At 40.5% G+C, this 18,948-nt stretch overlaps 1 protein-coding gene across 1 annotated transcript in view; it reads left to right on the top strand.

The window, feature by feature from the left end:
* Positions 1–15,242: 15,242 nt before the first annotated feature.
* The window catches only part of CSMD1 (CUB and Sushi multiple domains 1), a 1,433,388-nt gene continuing 1,429,682 nt past the window's right edge, over positions 15,243–18,948 (top strand). Inside the window, exons 1-2 of the mRNA XM_065899861.1 lie at positions 15,243–15,246; positions 15,601–15,817. Coding sequence (XP_065755933.1) covers positions 15,243–15,246; positions 15,601–15,817 — 221 coding nt within the window. The remainder of the gene's footprint in view (positions 15,247–15,600; positions 15,818–18,948) is intronic.

The following is an 18,948-nucleotide window of genomic DNA, read 5'->3' as shown; positions in this document are numbered from 1 at the left end:
TTGTTCAGTATACAATCTCTGTGTCCCCCAATCCCACCCCTAGAAATATTAGTGAAATCCCAACCCCTTTTTATGTGTTAAGCATGTAAGAGCTTTGGGTCAAAACAGTTATTTAAAGAATCAAACCATAACTAAAAAAAGCTTTTTTCACTTTCTTAAATGCCCCCGCATAGAGACAAATAAGCAGAATCCAGCCTTCAGCTCAGATACACAAACGCGCTTTTTGTTTCTTTCCCAATTTACGTGGTCACCTGTCTCTTCCTGAACAGCAGTAGGAACATTCTGAGGATTCAGACACTGCCCTTTGCTTTGCAGCACAATTTGCAGGATCCATTCCTTTTAGAAAATAGAAGAAAGTGATAGCATACGGCTTCTAAACTATGGTGTCATGGGATGAGCACCGGTTTTGAAGCCAAAATAAACTTGACTCGCTTCCCATTGCTTTGGCCTTTGCGTCTATGTGACTTTGGGCAAATCACTTACGTGAGCCACAACTACTGAGCCTGCGCGTCTGGAGCCTGTGCTCCGCAACAAGAGAGGCCGTGATAGTGAGAGGCCCGCGCACCGCAATGAAGAGTGGCCCCCGCTTGCCACAACTAGAGAAAGCCCTCGCGCAGAAACAAAGACCCAACACAGCAAAAATAAATAAATAAATAAATTACTAAACTCCTACCCCCAACATCTTCCTAAAAAAAAAAAAGGAATGACAGTGCATGTCTATCAAGATCATTTCGAGGGTTCGAGAAAGTCTGGAAAGTGCTTGCCGTGGAGTAAGGATGCAATGATCACCATAGGATAAACACTGTCCTTTATCAGACATGGCAGTCAGCGCAGTGTTCCTGCTCCCATGGACTGATTGTTTAGCAGGTGCTGGACACAGACAGCCCTTAGCACCTAGGATGGAGCCACAGATTCTAGGGTAAGGGATTCTGACCTCGTATGGCTTCCAGTCTAGAGCACTCAGATCTTCATGAAAAGATTAAATAAAATAATGATGGATTATCAACAATAACTTGCTTTTTTCACATACCCTGGCAGACATAGCCGTTGTAGTCCAGGAGAGGAGTTTAGGGCCAAGGGAAATAGGTAATCAAGGTGTAGATTATATGGTAATGGCACTTGGTACTCCACCGTTTGTTGAGTAAACATCAGTACTTCAGGATACAATAGACCCGCATCCCTTCCCATCATCCACAAAATGCACATTCACCACTTGAGAGGTAACTGACGGGAAGCTCCCTGTCAGGTCCAGCTGAGCCCCGGATCCAGGGAAGACAGGTCCTGATGTCTCATCATGATGGGGGATCTATAGTCAAGCCCTTATCCCCCAACCTTCTCTCCCTAAAATAGTGAAGACTCCGAGGAAAAGCACAATTGCAAGTGTGAAAAAATCTGCTGAAAGATGTAAGTCAGCCCTGTGAATGATGACATATGTCGTAGTTTCCAGTGTGCAGCCACTGTGTGAAAGTCTAGTATTTCGTTCAGGAAGACACCGAATCCTAATACAAAACCCAACACCATTTCATCCAGAGGCGAGGGAAGCAGGCTAGCATTGTGTGCAAGTGTGTGTATGGGCAGGGCAGGGCAGGAGAGGGAGAGAAAAAGAGAGAGAGGGGGAGGGATCTCACCGTTTGATATTCTGTAGTTGTGGACCCTCCCGGAAGCCACCGAGATTCTGGGTGGCAGAATCATCTCCGTGGAGATTCACAGGTGGGGAAAGCGACCAAGAGAGACATTAAATTGAGACCTGAACCATTTCAGGAGTCCTGTTGGGCCCAGTCGTCTATTTGCCCAATGGGACAAACAGATTTTAAACCTGTTTGTTTGATAAATTTAAGCACAATTTCTTGGAGATCAGTTTTTTCCTATTAAACCTATAAAGTGACCCTTAAGATTCTGACTTATCTTCTGTCTCAGCCACTCATTCTGGGTGGTATTCAAAGTACGTAGGAAATCATTACACATTTTATTTTTAAAGTGCTTGTGTTAATTTTGATAAGGTTAAAAAAACTACCTGTTCGTGATTTGTCAGGCTTTCAGTCTCTAAATCTGAAAATCTTTCTTAACCACAAAGGACCTCATGGATGAATATTCTCCTTCCCTTTCCTCTATGAGAGTTTACATCAGCTTCATGCTTCATAGATGACCATAGGTTAGTGGGGTTTTAGCGTGACTTTTTAACATTTCAGTTTCTCTTTGGAGGTAAATTCTCACTAAACATTAAAACAGAACATAGTATTAGAATTTAAAAACCTCTCTTGCAGATCTAGAAATTGTTCACTACTGTTCAAAAAAGAAAGAAATGGGGAACGGAATGGTGGCGATCCATCTGCACAGAAATAATTCATGTAGAGGATCGATAGGCCCCATTGCAGGTAAGGATTTGGAGCACCCAGGAAGGAGTCAGGTGACAGTTTTATTTTACTTTTCTTAACAGGTATCACCAAATTGATGTACAGCATCAAGGCTAAACTATATCAACATCTTAGGTTTTAAATGCTCTGTTTAAGGGAAACGTATTTTCCTATATTGTTTTACCACCATTACCTTGAGACTGATTTATACCTCTTTTGAATTCTCATGTATTAAAGCAGAAATACAGAATTACATTATTTCAAATTTGAGGAACAACTCAATTCTATTGACCGATCATAATGTGTTTCATCACTGGGTATTTCATTAAAAGAGAAAGCAATATCTGACGTACAATTAAGAATGTTAGTTCTACAGTCCGTGGAGAGAGAATTATCTTAATTGACAATGCATGGTGTGCTTCTATGAGCAAAGTAGAACTGAGTTCAAAATAACTTGCAGTAGAGAAATGTAGATTTGAAGTTTCTGAGAGAAAAGACTCAAATTTAGATGGTAGCCTGTTTCAGGCCAAAAGTCACCTATTGAAAGAGCGTCAGTGTGAGATCTGGGAACCGTGATCCAGTACAGTTCATTTGCTTGTTTGTTTGTGTTAATTTGGTTTGTTTTGTGATATAACCAACTTCATCACTCAAAATCTAGAAAGTCAAATAATTTGGCAATGGCAATCCTAGTATTTTAAGTACCACATTGTGAGCTGAGGACCTCGTGGACGAGGCACCAAGCAGACACAGGTGCACATGAAGGCACCTCCTAAAATGCAACATCTACCCAGGCATTTAAAGGAAAGCAGGGCAGAGCCAGATAAAGGGTGAGGTCCCACTCGTTATTTAACTTGTAAAATTCTCTTAAAATCAGGAGACTCTCCAGTGAATTATCCTTTTTGAAAACAGTACAGATCCTCCTCGACTTACGATAGGGTTACATCTCAATATTACATCCCAATAAACCCATTGTAAGTTGAAAATGGTGTAAATCGAAATGGACTTAATTCACTTACCCTACGGAGCATCGTAGCTTAGCCCAGCCTACCTTCAACGTGTTCAGAATACTTACATTAGCCTACAGTTGGGCAAAATCATCTAACACAAAGCCTGTTTTATAATAATGTGTTGAACACCTGATGTCATTTGTCAAATACTGTACTGGAAGTGAAAAACAGAATAGTTGTCTGTCTCCAGGATAGTTGTCTGTGTCTACAGGCATGTCGGTGTTTCCCCTTGTGACCTTGGGTTGACTGGAAGCTGTGGTAGCAGGTGCCCAGCATCACGAGAGGGGATCAGGCCGCCTATCACCAGCCTGGGGAAAAGATCAAAACTCAAAACCTGAAGTATGTTTTCTCCTTTGCTTTTGCACCATCATAAAGTCAAAATATTGTAAGTCAAATCATCGTAAGTTGGGGGCCATCTGTAGTTGTCGTAGTCAGTTCAGGCTGTTACAACAAAATACCGTAGACTGGGGGCTTATAAACAGGAGAAATCTGTTTCTCACTTTTCTGGAGGCTAGAAGTCCAGGATCAAGGTGACAGCAGATTCAGTATCTGGGAGGACCCTCTTCTTGGTACATAGATGGCCGTCTTCGTGCTGTGTCCTCACATGGCAGAAGGGGTGAAGGAATTCTCTGGGGTCTCTTTCATAAGGACACTAATCCCATTCATGAAGGCTCCACCCTCTGAACTAGTCACCTCCCAAAGGTCCCACCTCCTAACACCATGACACCAATGGGGATTGGGTTTCAACATATGAATTTTGTGGGGACACAAGCATTCGGTCTGTAGCTACAGCAGCTATCCTTTTGCTTTCCAGCCTCTACCTCTGCTCAGCCGTGCTTCATCTCTAATCACTCCTACAGTCTTGCAACATGATATCATTCTCATCTCCCACCCATGGAAGTTGAGGCTACTATCATCCAGGTGACTTGATCAATCCCCAGTGCTTCATGCTGGAAATTAATCCCATTTTTGTTTTGTTTGATCCACAGCCCAGTGCTCTTTTGACCCTACACTATGTACAGTGTTCTTCCAATTTATCTCTTCAGAGTGGATTGATATTGAATGACTTTATTGCCATCAGTGCAAGAATTTCTCAGTTGGTGAACCTATTATAGTCCTAGAATTAACTAAAAAACCCTCCCCTCGGTGCAATAGCTAAGGAAACAACATTGAGCTCACATCTAAGCAGTTCCAGGTCTGACTAACCACAGCCTTGCCTTATCCTGAATTATGACCCACTTCTAGAAAGGCAGAGATGCCAGTGTGTGAAGGAGGATCAAATAAGAGAAAAATTAGCTTCAAATAGAGCAGGGAATATGTGGTAGTACATTTTTATTTCATTTTTTATTTTTTTATTTATTGAAGTATGGTTGATTTACAATGTGTTAATTTATGATGTACAGCAAAGTGATTCAGTTATACATATATATATGTTATTTTTCATATTCTTTCCCATATGGTTTATCACAGGATATTGAATGTAGTTCCCTTTGCTATACAGTGGGACCTTGTTGTTTATCCATTGTTTTTTTTTAAATTAATTTATTTATTTTTGGCTGCCTTCCATCTTCATTGCAGTGGCTTCTCTTGTTGAAGAGCACAGGCTCCAGTAGTTGTGGCACGTGGGCTCAGTAGTTGTGGCTCGCAGGCTCTAAAGCACAGGCTCTGTAGTTGTGGCACACTGGCTTAGTTGCTCCGCGGCATGTGGGATCTTCCTGGACCAGGGATCGAACCTGTGTCCCCTGCATTGACGGGCAGATTCTTAACCACTGTGCCACCAGGGAAGTCCCATATCCATTCTATATGTAATAGTTTGCATCTTCGAACCCCGAACTCCCAATCTACTTCTCCCCCACCGCCTCCCCCTTGGCAACCACAAGTCTGTTCTCTATGTCTGTGAGTCTGTTTCTGTTTCATGGATGTGTTCATTCGTGTCATATTTTAGATTCCACGTACAAGTGATATCGTATAGTATTTGCCTTTCTCTGTCTGACTTACTTCACTTAGTATGATAACCTCTAGTTCCATCCATGTTGCTGCAAATGGCATCATTTCATTCTTTTTTATGGCTGAGTAATATGCCATATATATACCACATCGTCTTTTCCCGTTCATCTGTCAAGGGACGTTTAGGTTGTTTCCATGTCTTGACTATCGTGAATAGTGCTGCTACGAACATTGGGGTGCATGTATCTGTTTGAATTATAGTTTTGTCTGGTTATATGCACAGGAGTGGGATTGCTGGATCATATGGCAACTCTATTTTTAGTTTTTTGAGGAACCTCCATACTGTTTTCCATAGTGGCTGCAGCAATTTACATTCGAAGCAGGGAATATTTAAATTAGTCTTTGGAGCCGTTGCCAATGAGACTGCTCTATAGGATGGAGATGATAAAATCCCTTTTCTTGGAATTAGAATGACAACACTGCACTCTGGATGTTCTAGGTAATCACTTGTCTGGAGAATATAAGGAAGGTTCCTTCTAGTACCACTACTTTATATTTTTACAGATTCTTTCCACGAGTGTGCACATAGATTTATAACTCATAATTTACACCACCACCACCATTGTTTCCCACACATATACCCCAGCTCACCCACATGCCTCCATAACTGAATACGGAGTGCCAGACAGTCTTGTAGGAATGGGGTTATAAACAAGGCCGACAACGCCCTCACTTTTGGAAGGTTTACGTATTTGTTACAGAGACAGGTAGACAACGAGTAAAGAAGCAAACAAGATACTTTCACAGAATGATAAATGCCATCTGGAAACACAGCAGGGCATGGGCCAGTGAGCACGGATGGAGAGGGGCTACTGACCAGGACATGAGTGTCTGGGAAGAGCCCCCTGCACTGTGACCCACCGGAGGAGAGGTCAGATCCAGGGAGATCTGCGGGAAGAACATTTAGGGTAGGTGGATTAGCACATGCAAAGGCCCTGCGGTGGGGACAGTCTTGGGGTGCTTGAGCAAGGGAAAGGTGTTCAGCAGACCAGGTCTGCACACGGTCGTGATGACAAACTTTAGCTCTGTGGTGAAAGACTGTACTCCATCCTTACATAGTCCGGGGAAATCCCCTCTCTCTTCTATAAGTGATAGAATTGGGTATTGACGGTTCATTGATGGCTCATCTGTAGTGTAAGGGCTACCTGCATGGCCTTGCTCAGGGGCGGTGAAGTCATTAGGGAAGAACTGATTTTTTGGCCCCATCTCAGGGACTAAGGCTTATGTGCCTCCGGCTTTTCTATGTTTCTTCTTTGCTCACATTGTGAGTAATCTCCCCTAAGTGTTGGAGATTAAAACTGAACCAAGCAGCCTCGGGCTGTCAGCTACAGTAGCTGATACAGTTGTTGCTGTTGGTATGCGGAGAAATAGAATGATCTTAAAACTCCCTTTAGGGCGTGCGGTTCCTGGAAAATGCCTGAAGACTTGTAATTTTGAAACACCTCAATCAAAGTCCTAGGAAGGGCACTTTACGTCATGATCCTTCTAGAATTCATCCTTTCCCAAATAATGCAGACCCTGAAATAGCCAATGAAACCGTAGACGATAAGGATGCCCGGAAGCTCAGCTTCTGTGCACCAGTGCCAGATCGAATCTCAGGAGACAGCGTTTTGGGTGAAGTAGGAGTGGAGAGCTTTACTACTTTGCCAGGCAAAGGGGGCCACAGCAGGCTTCTGCCTCGAAAAGCTCTGTATCCCCACCCCAGAGGATTTGATGAGGGCTTTATGACCATGCTTCAAGGGCAGGGTCTCTCCCAAGATCGGGGTGTGAGCAGGGCCTGTACCCCTTAATCTCATCTCAGGTAATATGTCTCCTAATCTTGATGAGTTTCTCTGGTCCCTTTGCCTCAGGTGGTTTCTTGGCTGCTTCGGAGCTGTTCAAATCCTCCCTTTGGAACTCAGGGAAGGCTTGGAGTCTTGCCAACACGAAACGGGGGACAAAAGGGCCTCCTCGCCTGGGAGCCCCACAGGCCCCGCTTGGTTTCATTAATGCAGAGCAGAGTTTAATGTGTATTTGATTTGTTTACCACTTCAAAAAAGTACTTATCTGATCAGAGAGACTTCTGCTGCTGTGAGTGAAATGTGAGGCCTCCTGATATTGGAAATTCTAATAAGCATGTCATCATATTCCTTAGTCATGAAGGAAAATTAAAAAAGCAAGTGAGGGTCACAGTGCACCATTCTCTTTTACTTTTGAGTTACTGCATTGTCACCCATCCAATAGGAGAAGGGAATTTTCAGTCTTGCAGCCAATCTACAGGTGTAGAGTATATTTCCACCCAAATTCCAAAGTAAGAGACGCTTTCGAGGTCAATAATCGGGTTGTAAGAAAGTAATGAAAGTTGTATGTGCGTCGAAACTTACATAATATATGAAAAATGTACATTTTTATTTTTGCAGAATGGATGAAGGGAATGAATGGAGACAGCCACCAAGTATGATAACTATTAAAACAAAACAAAACAAACAAAAAAACTTCCTGAATTGCCTTGTTCTCAAAATGAACCAGTGTGGTTATCTGAGCCTGTTGCAGACAGGACATAAACCTATTTATTTTCAATGTCCGCCTCCAAGGAGAGACAGGGTTGTGATGATAATACACCTTTTGTTCACACTCTGTACACGCAAGTCTATTTACTCTTAAATGATATCAGGCCGGAGAGTTAGAAGGCAACTATATACTTCTCAAATGTTGTCATCTCCAGCTTATTCGTCTGCGGTCCCGGCAATCATTTGTCACGTGACCTGCTTCCTTGTTGCTAGAATTCAGGACAGAGTGTCCTTTCCTGGTATGGCTCTCTTCACATACTGAATATTATAGACCATGATTTTCTGGAGTCACTGAACCAAACCACAGGTTAAAACATCCCAGATGGCAAAATGTTTGCTCTCAGAAAGGAGTTTTATACAGCAAAGGCACTACCTTATCACAAATCTTCATCTGAATACATATCCCAACAGCTAGCAAAACTGTTACGAATACTATAATGTAACTATAAGTATATGATAATAAATAAATAATTATTATAACAGCTTGCAAAAGCTAAGCTACTTCCTACCTTAAAGGCTGTGGAAGAATTAAACAAGATAGTAGGTGTCAGACGCTTGCATATGAGTTTACAAATATTACGTCGTCTACCTCTGTTACTTTCCAGGAATGGGTCAGCAGGTCCAGAATTGAGGGAAGCAGCAGTTTCAACAGCTTGTGGAGTCAGGAAGGCATGTGTGTATATGTACGTTCATTCATCAAACGCTTACAGAGAATCAGGATGAATCACAGATGAATCATCTCAGCGAATACTCTCTTCTAGGAAGTGAAAGGTGTGAGCTGAACTGTAGCACGATTCAGAGAGTAGGATCTGGGGGAGGCACAGACCCAAGTGTGGTGACCCTTCAGAGCAGAGGGGCCGTTGCATCTCAGGAGTGACCAGGGCAGGACGCTACTTGCTCAGTTGAGTGTTTCCAAGACTGACTTTCAACGCAGGGAACTGTCCTAGAGCACATTAGCCCTGCCTTTCCCAGAATGGGTTCCCCGGCCTCCAGCGCTGCACCTCATCTGACCGTCATGAGCTACACTGCTCTCAGGACTTGGGGTTTTTCCTGCAGTCTCCTTGTTGAGGCCCAGGCGATCTTATGTAGCTTCTCAGAATAAACAACAACGTCAACAACCAACCAACCGACCGACGAAGCAAGACATACTACACCTATAGTTCCTACTGTCTCCTGTTCAGTCCCTAGGACTGGCAAATATAGAGTCACCCCAAAACAAATTGCTCACATATTATACATCAGGTAATATGGCACCATTAAAGTGTAGATTGGAAAAAACATTGAATAATAATAATACAGTAATAATAAAAAACATTCAACAATAATTATTGTTGGTAGCGGGATGGTGAGTGACTTAAATATGTACTGATATATATATATATTTTGAAATATTCTTGAAATATAGTTGATTTACAATGTGTTAGTGTCAATGTACAGCAAAGTGATTCCATTATACATATATATATATATTTTTTACATTCTCTTCCATTATTGGTTATTATTTGTAACCTATAATTATAGGTATTATAGGTATAGGTGTAGATACATATATACTTGGTTTTTTTCCTGTTGACACTGATATTTGATTTCAAGGTAACTTCTAGCATCAGTACCTTAAGGACAGTTTCTTAAAGAATAGTAGTAACTGAGTTTTCCATCCTGGAACAAACAACATAATTTTCGTTAAGAGATTAAAATTATCACTGCAACATTGCTGATTATTTCATTGCCCTTAGGAAATATAATTCACAAATGTACTTACCGTAGATTTCTGTTATGCAATATATAAATGTATGATTACATTTACAATATTTAAAAGTTTGTCCATTAACATTGTTTTCCAGTTAAAATAATCTGCTTATTTGAGGCTATTTAAGGCCAACATTGAAATCAAGCATAGATGTCAGCAATTTAAAAAGAAAAGATTTGTAGAATATTTGAGAGTTCTCTGTAGCAGGCAAGTGCCCAATGGAGTATAAGAACCAAGGTGGAAAGTCATATAAGGAAGGTAGGATGAAAACTCTTCCGGGAACCCACAACCTTGGTGTTTGTGGATGGTGGGACAATTGGCAAGTCCCATACTCCATCTTTATGTGAAAGTGCATATAAATTCTGAAAATGTATACATATGACATGTATAATCTGTGTACCTTCATCTGTGGCTTTATTTTATTCAGTGAAAAGTGTGTCTTTCCATTGAAGCAGTCTTTATGTCAGGTAGACATTAACATGATACCTGTATTAGTTCTGGTACCAGTTGAAGAATGTAAGCTATACATTATTTACATTTGTTAATTATAATGACTTTCCATCCTCGGATTTCCATTTGGAGAATAATTTTCGTTTCATTATTCATTGTGGCAGCCATTATTTTTGTGGGTATGTAGGAAGCATGACCCTTAGTTAGATCCCAAAGATGCTGAGATCACAGCTTTAAAGTAATTGTTGTAAGGAGGTGTCCTTCAATTCAATACTAGTATGGATTTTGAATTAATATCACTTATGCTGAGGAACTCTAGTCGATACCATTGTAGTACTATTTTTTTTTTTTTTTTTTTTTTTTGCGGTACGCGGGCCTCTCACTGTTGTGGCCCCTCCCGTTGCGGAGCACAGGCTCCGGACGCGCAGGCTCAGCGGCCATGGCTCACGGAACCAGCTGCTCTGCGGCATGTGGGATCTTCCCAGACTGGGGCAGGAACCCGTGTCTCCTGCATCGGCAGGCGGACTCTCAACCACTGCGCCACCAGGGAAGCCCCACTGTAGTACTATTGCTTAGACAAATAATTATTTTCATCAGGCTCTTTTTTTTTAAGTAAAAGTCGAGATATTTACATGGGTCGGGAGATACTGACTAAATTGCAGGCAAACTCGATGTTCCCTCGTAGCATCAAAAGTTGTGTGGAGTGCACAGGGAGATCAGCTCTGTGCTTTGTGACCACCTAGAGGGATGGGATAGGGAGGGTGGGAGGGAGACGCAAGAGGGAGGAGATATGGGGATATATGTATACATATAGCTGATTCACTTTGTTATAAAGCAGAAACTAACACACCATCGTAAAGCAATTATACTCCAATAAAGATGTTAAAAAAAAAAAAGTGGTGTGGAATGAACAAAAGTTACAAAATGGGGTTGTTATTTCCACAAAGAAAGACCAAATAAATCAGGTTCTTTTGTTTGTTTTTTTTTTTCTTTAGCACAAAATGCTATTCCCTTACACCTCCAGGACAGGCCCTGGCCCGGGGTGGGTGTGCCGGGTAGTAGTCAGGGCTGGAGATTTTATGATCCCTTCGTCTCTTTCCAATTTTAGAAAAATCCCCTCTGATTCTAAATCTCCAGCTACCTCTAGTTATTGTTTTTCTATTGTGTTGCCTTTTTCTTGTTGATCTGTGCGGTTTATTCATTAGATGGTGAATAGGTCATTGGATGAATACATGGATTGGAAATACATCCTATTTAAAAAATTTTTTTTGGATTTCCTTCTCACGTTTTTCTTTTATGATAATTACTTTTTGTGTGCTATTTAAGAAATCTTTGCCTACCACACTGTTACGAAGATTCTTTTTTTTAATGTTTCTTTTGGAAGCATTACTGTTTCACGGTTTACATTTAGATCTGTAACCCATTTGGGACCGATGTTTGTGTATATTGTGCGGTGGGTATCAATATTTATTTCTCCCGTTTGATTGTCCAGTTGGCCCAGCACCATCTACTGAAAAGACCATCTTTCCCCCCAGGCCCTGCAGCACCACTTTTGTCATAAATCTAGTGTCTGTATCTCTGTGGGTTTGTGGACTTTCTGTTTTGTTCCACTGGCTTTTTATCTCGGTTGGCACAATTAAACACCGTTCAGATTATTGTAGCTTTATAATAAAACGTGACATTAAGTAGCATTAAGATCTCTGGTATTGTCTTGGAAATTCTCAGCCCAGACCAACTACATTAGACGTTATCTCCATCTCTTTGAAAATTCCTCAGTTGTTTGCAATATGCAGTCAAGCTTGACAGTTACTCATCCAAGAACCTTTGAGCGCTTCCCTAAGTTTGTAACGGGCCCCCTGGAAAAGTCTATCTCTGGATCAAATGTGACTCATTCTGCAAAATGCCCTGTAATAATTGGTACCCAAATGCACCCTAAGTGTTACCCTTGGAGAAAAATCGTAATACCTGATAATTTGGTTCACCATGATGGGTCTATAATAGTAACTACTTTCCAGCGGACACTTTTTCTGTTGAATTTATTTTTCTTTTCTCCAATTTATGATCACGTCTTCACTCTTTGATTTACTGTGAAGCACGTATTGCTAGATAAACCAGAAAAGCTATTTTCTTTAAAGACCTTTCAAAACCCCACAGCTTTAATATCTACTTGTTACAGTGTTATTGTTAGATTTAAATTTAGTGGAAAATGGGCTTCTTATTAGTTCTTTGGTTTTAAACTCATAAATCCCTTTCATTAATTTTTTTTTAAGATTTAGCAAACTCCCACAAGCATTTGATACCATTACTGTGAAAGATTTGAGCTCACTGAGAGCTACTATGGTGAATAATTTTTTAAGTGTAAAATGTAGTTGGAAATAATTTTGCTTGTGGCTCAGCAGTAAAAGCTAGGATAATACTTGTATTCAAGGGCTTCTACTAATTGCAGTAATCTGAGTGTGCCCAGATTTCTCTTAATATTGTTTCTTAATATTCTTAGTGTCAAAACATTTAAATACATCTAAACATCTTGGTGGAAATTGGCCAGATTAAGAAGGAACGAAACACTGCAAGCCATTTGCAGAGGCTACTTAAGAGCTAACCTCAGACAAACTCAATGTTGGAACGATTTGATAGGAGTTATTTTGTTCCCTCACATGTCCGTAATAGTTATGGTTAAGGTGATTAAAATGCGTTATTAGGGAAGTTCAGATAATTCACCCGTCCTGCTCTTGGCCTCTGCTCTTTTTCATCCAGTCTGGCTGAGCCATAGTCGTGGAAGACACACTTTGGGGTCATGCACAGAAAAAGTATAAACAACTACAGGGACCACTTAGGATGTCCCTGAAGGCTTATATAGAGGAGTGGTTATGTGGGAAGGGGAGGTGGGAGGAACAGGTGAGGAGGAAACCAGGGAGCAAGAGAAGTGGATAGATGGACCTGGGGTCTGTCCTACAGAGTGAAGGAAATCAGAAAGAAAAAGACAAATACCGTATGCTAACACATATATATGGAATCTAAGAAAAAAAATGTCATGAAGAACTTAGGGGTAAGATGGGAATAAAGACACAGACTTACTAGAGAATGGACTTGAGGATATGGGGAGGGGGAAAGGGAAGCTGTGACAAAGCGAGAGAGTGGCATGGACGTATATACACTACCAAACGTAGGGTAGATAGCTAGTGGGAAGCAGCCGCATAGCGCAGGGAGATCAGCTCGGTGCTTTGTGACCGCCTGGAGGGGTGGGATAGGGAGGGTGGGTGGGAGACGCAAGAGGGAGGAGATATGGGGATGTATGTATACGTATAGCTGATACACTTTGTTATACAGCAGAAACTAACACACCATTGTAAAGCAATTATACTCCGAAGGAGTTGGATTGGTGAGGTTGGGAAGGGGGGGATTTTAGGCTTTGTCCAGTGGTAGCGATACAATCCGGTGGTCCAGGTGTGTGGCTGTTCCTAACCTCCCGGGTGCTGTCCTTTTAGCAGAAGGTCCTTGCAAGCATCCCAGGGCTGCAACTGGCAAAAAAAGGTCCAGTTCTTTGGAACTGCTCATGAAATCTGAGAATTGCCAGGAGAGCCCGATGGTAGAGTCCATGCCACAGCATCTTGAGGGGCTGAGGGAGCCTGGAACCAGCTCTGGGGAACACTTCCCAGCCTGCTCAGCAACCGAGGGGGCTTTGTGGTACTCACCCGCCCTTCCCATCTTTTCTCCTTCTCTTGTTGTTTGGGTCCTGCACCCAATTCCACCGGTAGGGTAGGGTTCTGCACACCAACCAACAAGCAATACTTGGGATGCCAAGTGGGTGTCCTACGATTCCTCTCATCGGATTCCACAGGTAAGGGGTTCAGTCCCCAAGACTGCCCTTCACTTCAGAGACCAATCGAAAGCCCAGGTTCTTACCTGTACTTCCAACCCACTGGCTATAAATCAGAGGTTCCCAGGCCTCCCTCCTCGCGTTCGATTAATTTGCTACAGCAGCCACAGAATACAGGAAATCTGTTTATTCATTAGATCACTGGTTTATTAAAGGATAGGAGTCAACAGCCAGATGAAGAATTGCCCAGGGCAAGGCATGGGGAAGGGGTGCTGAGCTTCTCTGCCTTCTCTGAGCTCACCGGTCTCCCAGTATTTCCAGGTGTTCACCAACCTGGAAGCTCTCTGAGCCCCGTTTTTTGAGGTCTTTGATGAAGCTTCATGACACAAGCATGACTGATCAAATCATTGGCCATTGGGATTGATTCAACCTCCAGCCCTTCCCCCCTTCCCTCTAAAAGTCAGGAGGTTGGGACTGAAAGTTGCAACCCTCTTAATCACATGGTGATGTTCTCCTGGCAAGCAGCCGCATCCCTAGGTGTGGTCCAAAGTGTGCTCCATTAACATAACAAAACACCACCACCCCCTTCATTTAGGAAATTCCAAGAGATTAAGGAGCTCCGTGCCAGAGGGGACAAAACCAAATAAATATCTCTTACTTTAATCACAACATCAAATCTGTAGCTCTTGAATATTAGAGCTATCATAATTCCTCCTCTCTAAGAGAAGCAAGAATAAGACGGGTTAGCAAAGTGTGGGTTACCCTACAAACCTGAGTAAGGAAACCTAAACTCACCCGTTCCTGATTCTGAGCCTTTTTAGTGGAGCCCATCATTTCAACAAACATCTCCCTTCTCTGTCATCCAGTAAATCCCACCAGATAAACAGGAAGACATCCATAGAGGGGAGGTCCCTTATTTTGCTGGTCGGCTTGCCCCTTCATTTCCGCATAATTTCTCCTAACACCTTTTGTTTTCAACTGGGTAAGATTCCCCGTGGTCTCATTTTATTCTTTGGCTTTGTGGGACTTTAACCAATGTGGGTGCAAATAGTTTGAAGTTTGAGCATGGTTTTTACCTAACTCTTCATAGTACGTACCTCAGATCGCACTCATTTAGATATATTCACCTGTGTATGTATTTAGAGAGTGATTTAATGGTTTTTTTATCTGTCAATTTAATTTCCCCAGCAAGGATCTTGTGGGCAGTGTTTCTTCATGATAATGTGCAGACAGTTGGCACCAACTTTGTTTCACAAATGTGGCTAGATATGGCTAGAGCTGTAAAAAAAATTTCCCCAAATTTGTAATATGAGTACCCAAATGTATATTTCCTTCTTTTCCTTCTCTTTTTTTTTTAGGGAGGAGTTATTCTCTATCTTTTAACACTGGAGAACACCACTGCAGTTTATCATTCAGTATTTGTGCATGAAGGCTCACACAATAAGTCATTATAAAAATTGGCCAAGGAGTTCCCTGGTGGCCTAGTGGTTAGGATTCTGGGCTTTCAATTCTAGTGGCTTGGCTTCAATCCCTGGTCGGGGAAATAAGATCCTACAAGCCACATGGTGTGGCCAAAAAACAATTACCAAATGGTTGGAAATTTTTAAAAAGAATATACTAAAGATAGGCCAAACTTATATGCTTTTTGGTGTGTTTTCTTTTTCAGGTCAGAACTGTGGAGGCTTAGTCCAGGGTCCCAATGGCACCATTGAGAGTCCAGGGTTTCCCCATGGTTACCCAAACTATGCTAACTGCACCTGGATTATCATCACGGGAGAACGCAATCGGATACAATTGTCATTCCACACCTTTGCTCTTGAAGAAGATTTTGATATTTTATCGGTGTATGATGGACAGCTCCAACAAGGGAATTTGAAAGTGAGGTAAAGTGTTGGCTCTTCCTGTAATAGATGAGGTTTGACATACTCAGATTGTGAAACTTAATTGGGATTAACATTTGAATTTAATTTTCAGAAAAGAACATTTTAGTTACTGTAAAGAAAAATTAAAGACTGGAGCTTTGTGCACACTTCTTTCAATCCCTAAGAACGTAACTTCTTATTGAAAACAATCACTGACTTCATTAATACATATCAGATTGTTCAAGATCTGTAAAACACTGTTGCCAAGGTAATTTAAGTTACGATACACCATTTTTTTAAGCAACTGTGGATTTGAGAGAAAAAGCACAAAGTGAGCACAATTTAGAGAACAACAAAAGGAACCTTGATATTGTCAGAGAACATATTCAATACAAAGAGCATAGGAGGTGGGTGGAGTAAAAACATGAAAGAACATTGTACTCTTTGGAGAACTTTTGGTTTGCACCGTCATAGAATATTCCATCCCTCATTAGCTGTCTCTTTTTTTTTTTTTTTTTTTTTTTTTTTTTTTTTTTTGGTACGCGGGCCTCTCACTGCCGTGGCCTCTCCCGCTGCGGAGCACGGGCCTCGGGCGCACAGGCTCAGTGGCCATGGCTCGCGGGCCCAGCCACTCCGCGGCACGCGGGATCCTCCCAGACCGGGGCATGAACCCGCGTCCCCTGCATCGGCAGGCGGACCCTCAACCACTGCGCCACCAGGGAAGCCCTAGCTTTCTCTTTTAATCTATGATTTTTTACCATGAAGAAAGAAAAATATTTCCTGGGATGATTTTAAGTTATATTTTTCATTTATCACCAAGAAAAAAAAAAATTGTACCTGTACAAATATATTCATCTTTTTTTTTTTTTAATTTTGGCCAAGGAATGAGGAATATCCCTTTCAAAGAAATTGGAATTTCTTAGCCAAACTGATGAACATATTTAAATATATACATATATGGCAAATAAGACTTTATCTTCTGGTTTTAAAATTCTACATTAGAGATTAAGTTTGTTGAAGATAGGGTCTTGTAGAAAAACTGACGGTAGGCGGAAGGAATTGTGCTGCTTAGATAAATAAAATGGCACTCATGATAATCTTAGCAGTAATATACAAAAATGATATACTTTATTTACAATTTTGTGAATTGAGAAAAATCTCTAGCTTTGAAAATGCATAATTGTATTTTTACATCTAGTTAATACATTAATAGTATATATATTAGTATATATTAGTAAGTATATATTAATAAATATAAATATCAATATATATAAACTATATAGTCAATATGTTAAGTATAGAATATGAATATATTTCAAATAGATTTTATTTGCATTTCTTTATGCATTTTCAAATATAAAATACCTTGTAGTTTTTTCTGAGTCGTCTCCAATGTTACTGTCTGTCTTTAGAAACACTTTTCCAGTTGCCCTTTCTGAGACATATTGCATACAGCTACCTCCTTCATGGATTTGTTAGGTAAACTTTCTTTCTTCCTGTCTGACATGCGTGGGCCAACATTTGGATGTTTGGACAAAGTATCCATATTTGCAGTCCTTGCTAATTTGATGCAAAATGCCTTAACCTCTTTCATGCTCTTCTAACTATTACTAACTTTTCATCCACACAAAAGATTCTACTAGGGAATAGTGCTGTTTTGTAATAATAGAAAGCATTGTGACAAAAAATAGAGAATCTAGTTTACTCAAATATTAAGTCATATGCCTCTGTGTTGAAAAGTAACTCATTCTCTTTCAATGAAAGACAAATGCCTATTGCATATGAAAGTAAAAAATATTGCTCCGTGAGGAAGAGCGCTGAGCTCCCGCAAGAAAACTTTCCCAGGAGCCGTCACAAATGCAACCAGATTGATCATCTGTTGGATATGGTTTGTAATTTACTGTCCAGCTGTAAAGCGCTCATGCTCTGAGGGGAAAACTACAAATGACCTTCAAATCTATTATTTTGAAATATTTTTGGTCATATTTATGTACCTTTCTAGGCTCAGGCATTATTTGGGCGGGGCCGGGGAAGAGGAGTGTTTCCAAAGTAATTCAACTCATTGCTTATAAAATTTTTAAAAATTTCTGTCAATAGTTCCATTCCCTATAACTCTATTATAATTGCTATAATTCTATCCTATTCTAAAGGAAACCTGTCTTAAATGTTAATTTGCTCAACTACCTGTCTTTGGACAATTTAGTATTCTCTTACGTTCTTACGTTGATATTAGGATCACTTTATAGGTTAATAACTATAAAGTTTAGAAAACAGCAGACCTGTCATCTTCAGTATTATAACAGGATCAGCAGTAGAAATATTAAGGTTAGAACAGTTAGACTCATTGTACTTTATCCTGAGGTACTTGTGAATAGTATATAAATTAATAGCTGTGACTCAGAAAGCTTTATCAACATTGTTGAGTTAGATGTATGAATCATGATGCTTTTACTCACTTAGATTTTTTAATATATTTTTTAACAGCTTCATTTTTAAAAATTAATTTATTTTATTTATTTTTTAAATTTTTAATTTTTTTTTTTTTTGGCTGTGTTGGGTCTTCGTTGCTGCGCCTGCATGCCAGGTGTCCTAACAAATTGGCAAAACATATCAGAAGCAGAATTCCAGTAATGACTGCCAAGCACTATAGGTCTCTACAATTATAAAATTTGAATAAAGAATGACGTGAAACAGGAAAATAAATAATGTTGTGAAATAGGAAATTTCCTCATTATTAGGGCAAATGTGTGAGCCGGTTGCAACATTTCAACATTAGGTGATGGGCAAAATCGTTATAAATAGTATTGAAATCTAATTAACAGCGTTGAGGTGGAGACTCTAATGCTGTTTGTTTCCCATTATATCTTGGAACAGTTGTTTATTTCTCAAATACGATTAACTCACAACACTTAAGCAGCTCTGGAATTCAAACGAAGGGACTTTTGTGAGAGGATTGATGTGTGAGCTGCTGATTCACTGAGTTGTCAGGAAAGTTATCACTTAGAGCTTTCATGGTCTGTAGTTGTTTTACTTCTGTACAAACGCTGTTTTTATCAGCTCAAAATGTGCACTAACAAAAAAAACCCATTTGTTTTATTAACAACTTGATCATTTTATATAAAGAAATTTCTTTTGTATAACTACAGTAGAGA

The sequence above is a fragment of the Phocoena phocoena genome, chromosome 21 (assembly GCF_963924675.1).
Source record: "Phocoena phocoena chromosome 21, mPhoPho1.1, whole genome shotgun sequence".
Taxonomy (NCBI): domain Eukaryota; kingdom Metazoa; phylum Chordata; class Mammalia; order Artiodactyla; family Phocoenidae; genus Phocoena; species Phocoena phocoena.
This window is presented reverse-complemented; position numbering and strand designations above follow the sequence as displayed.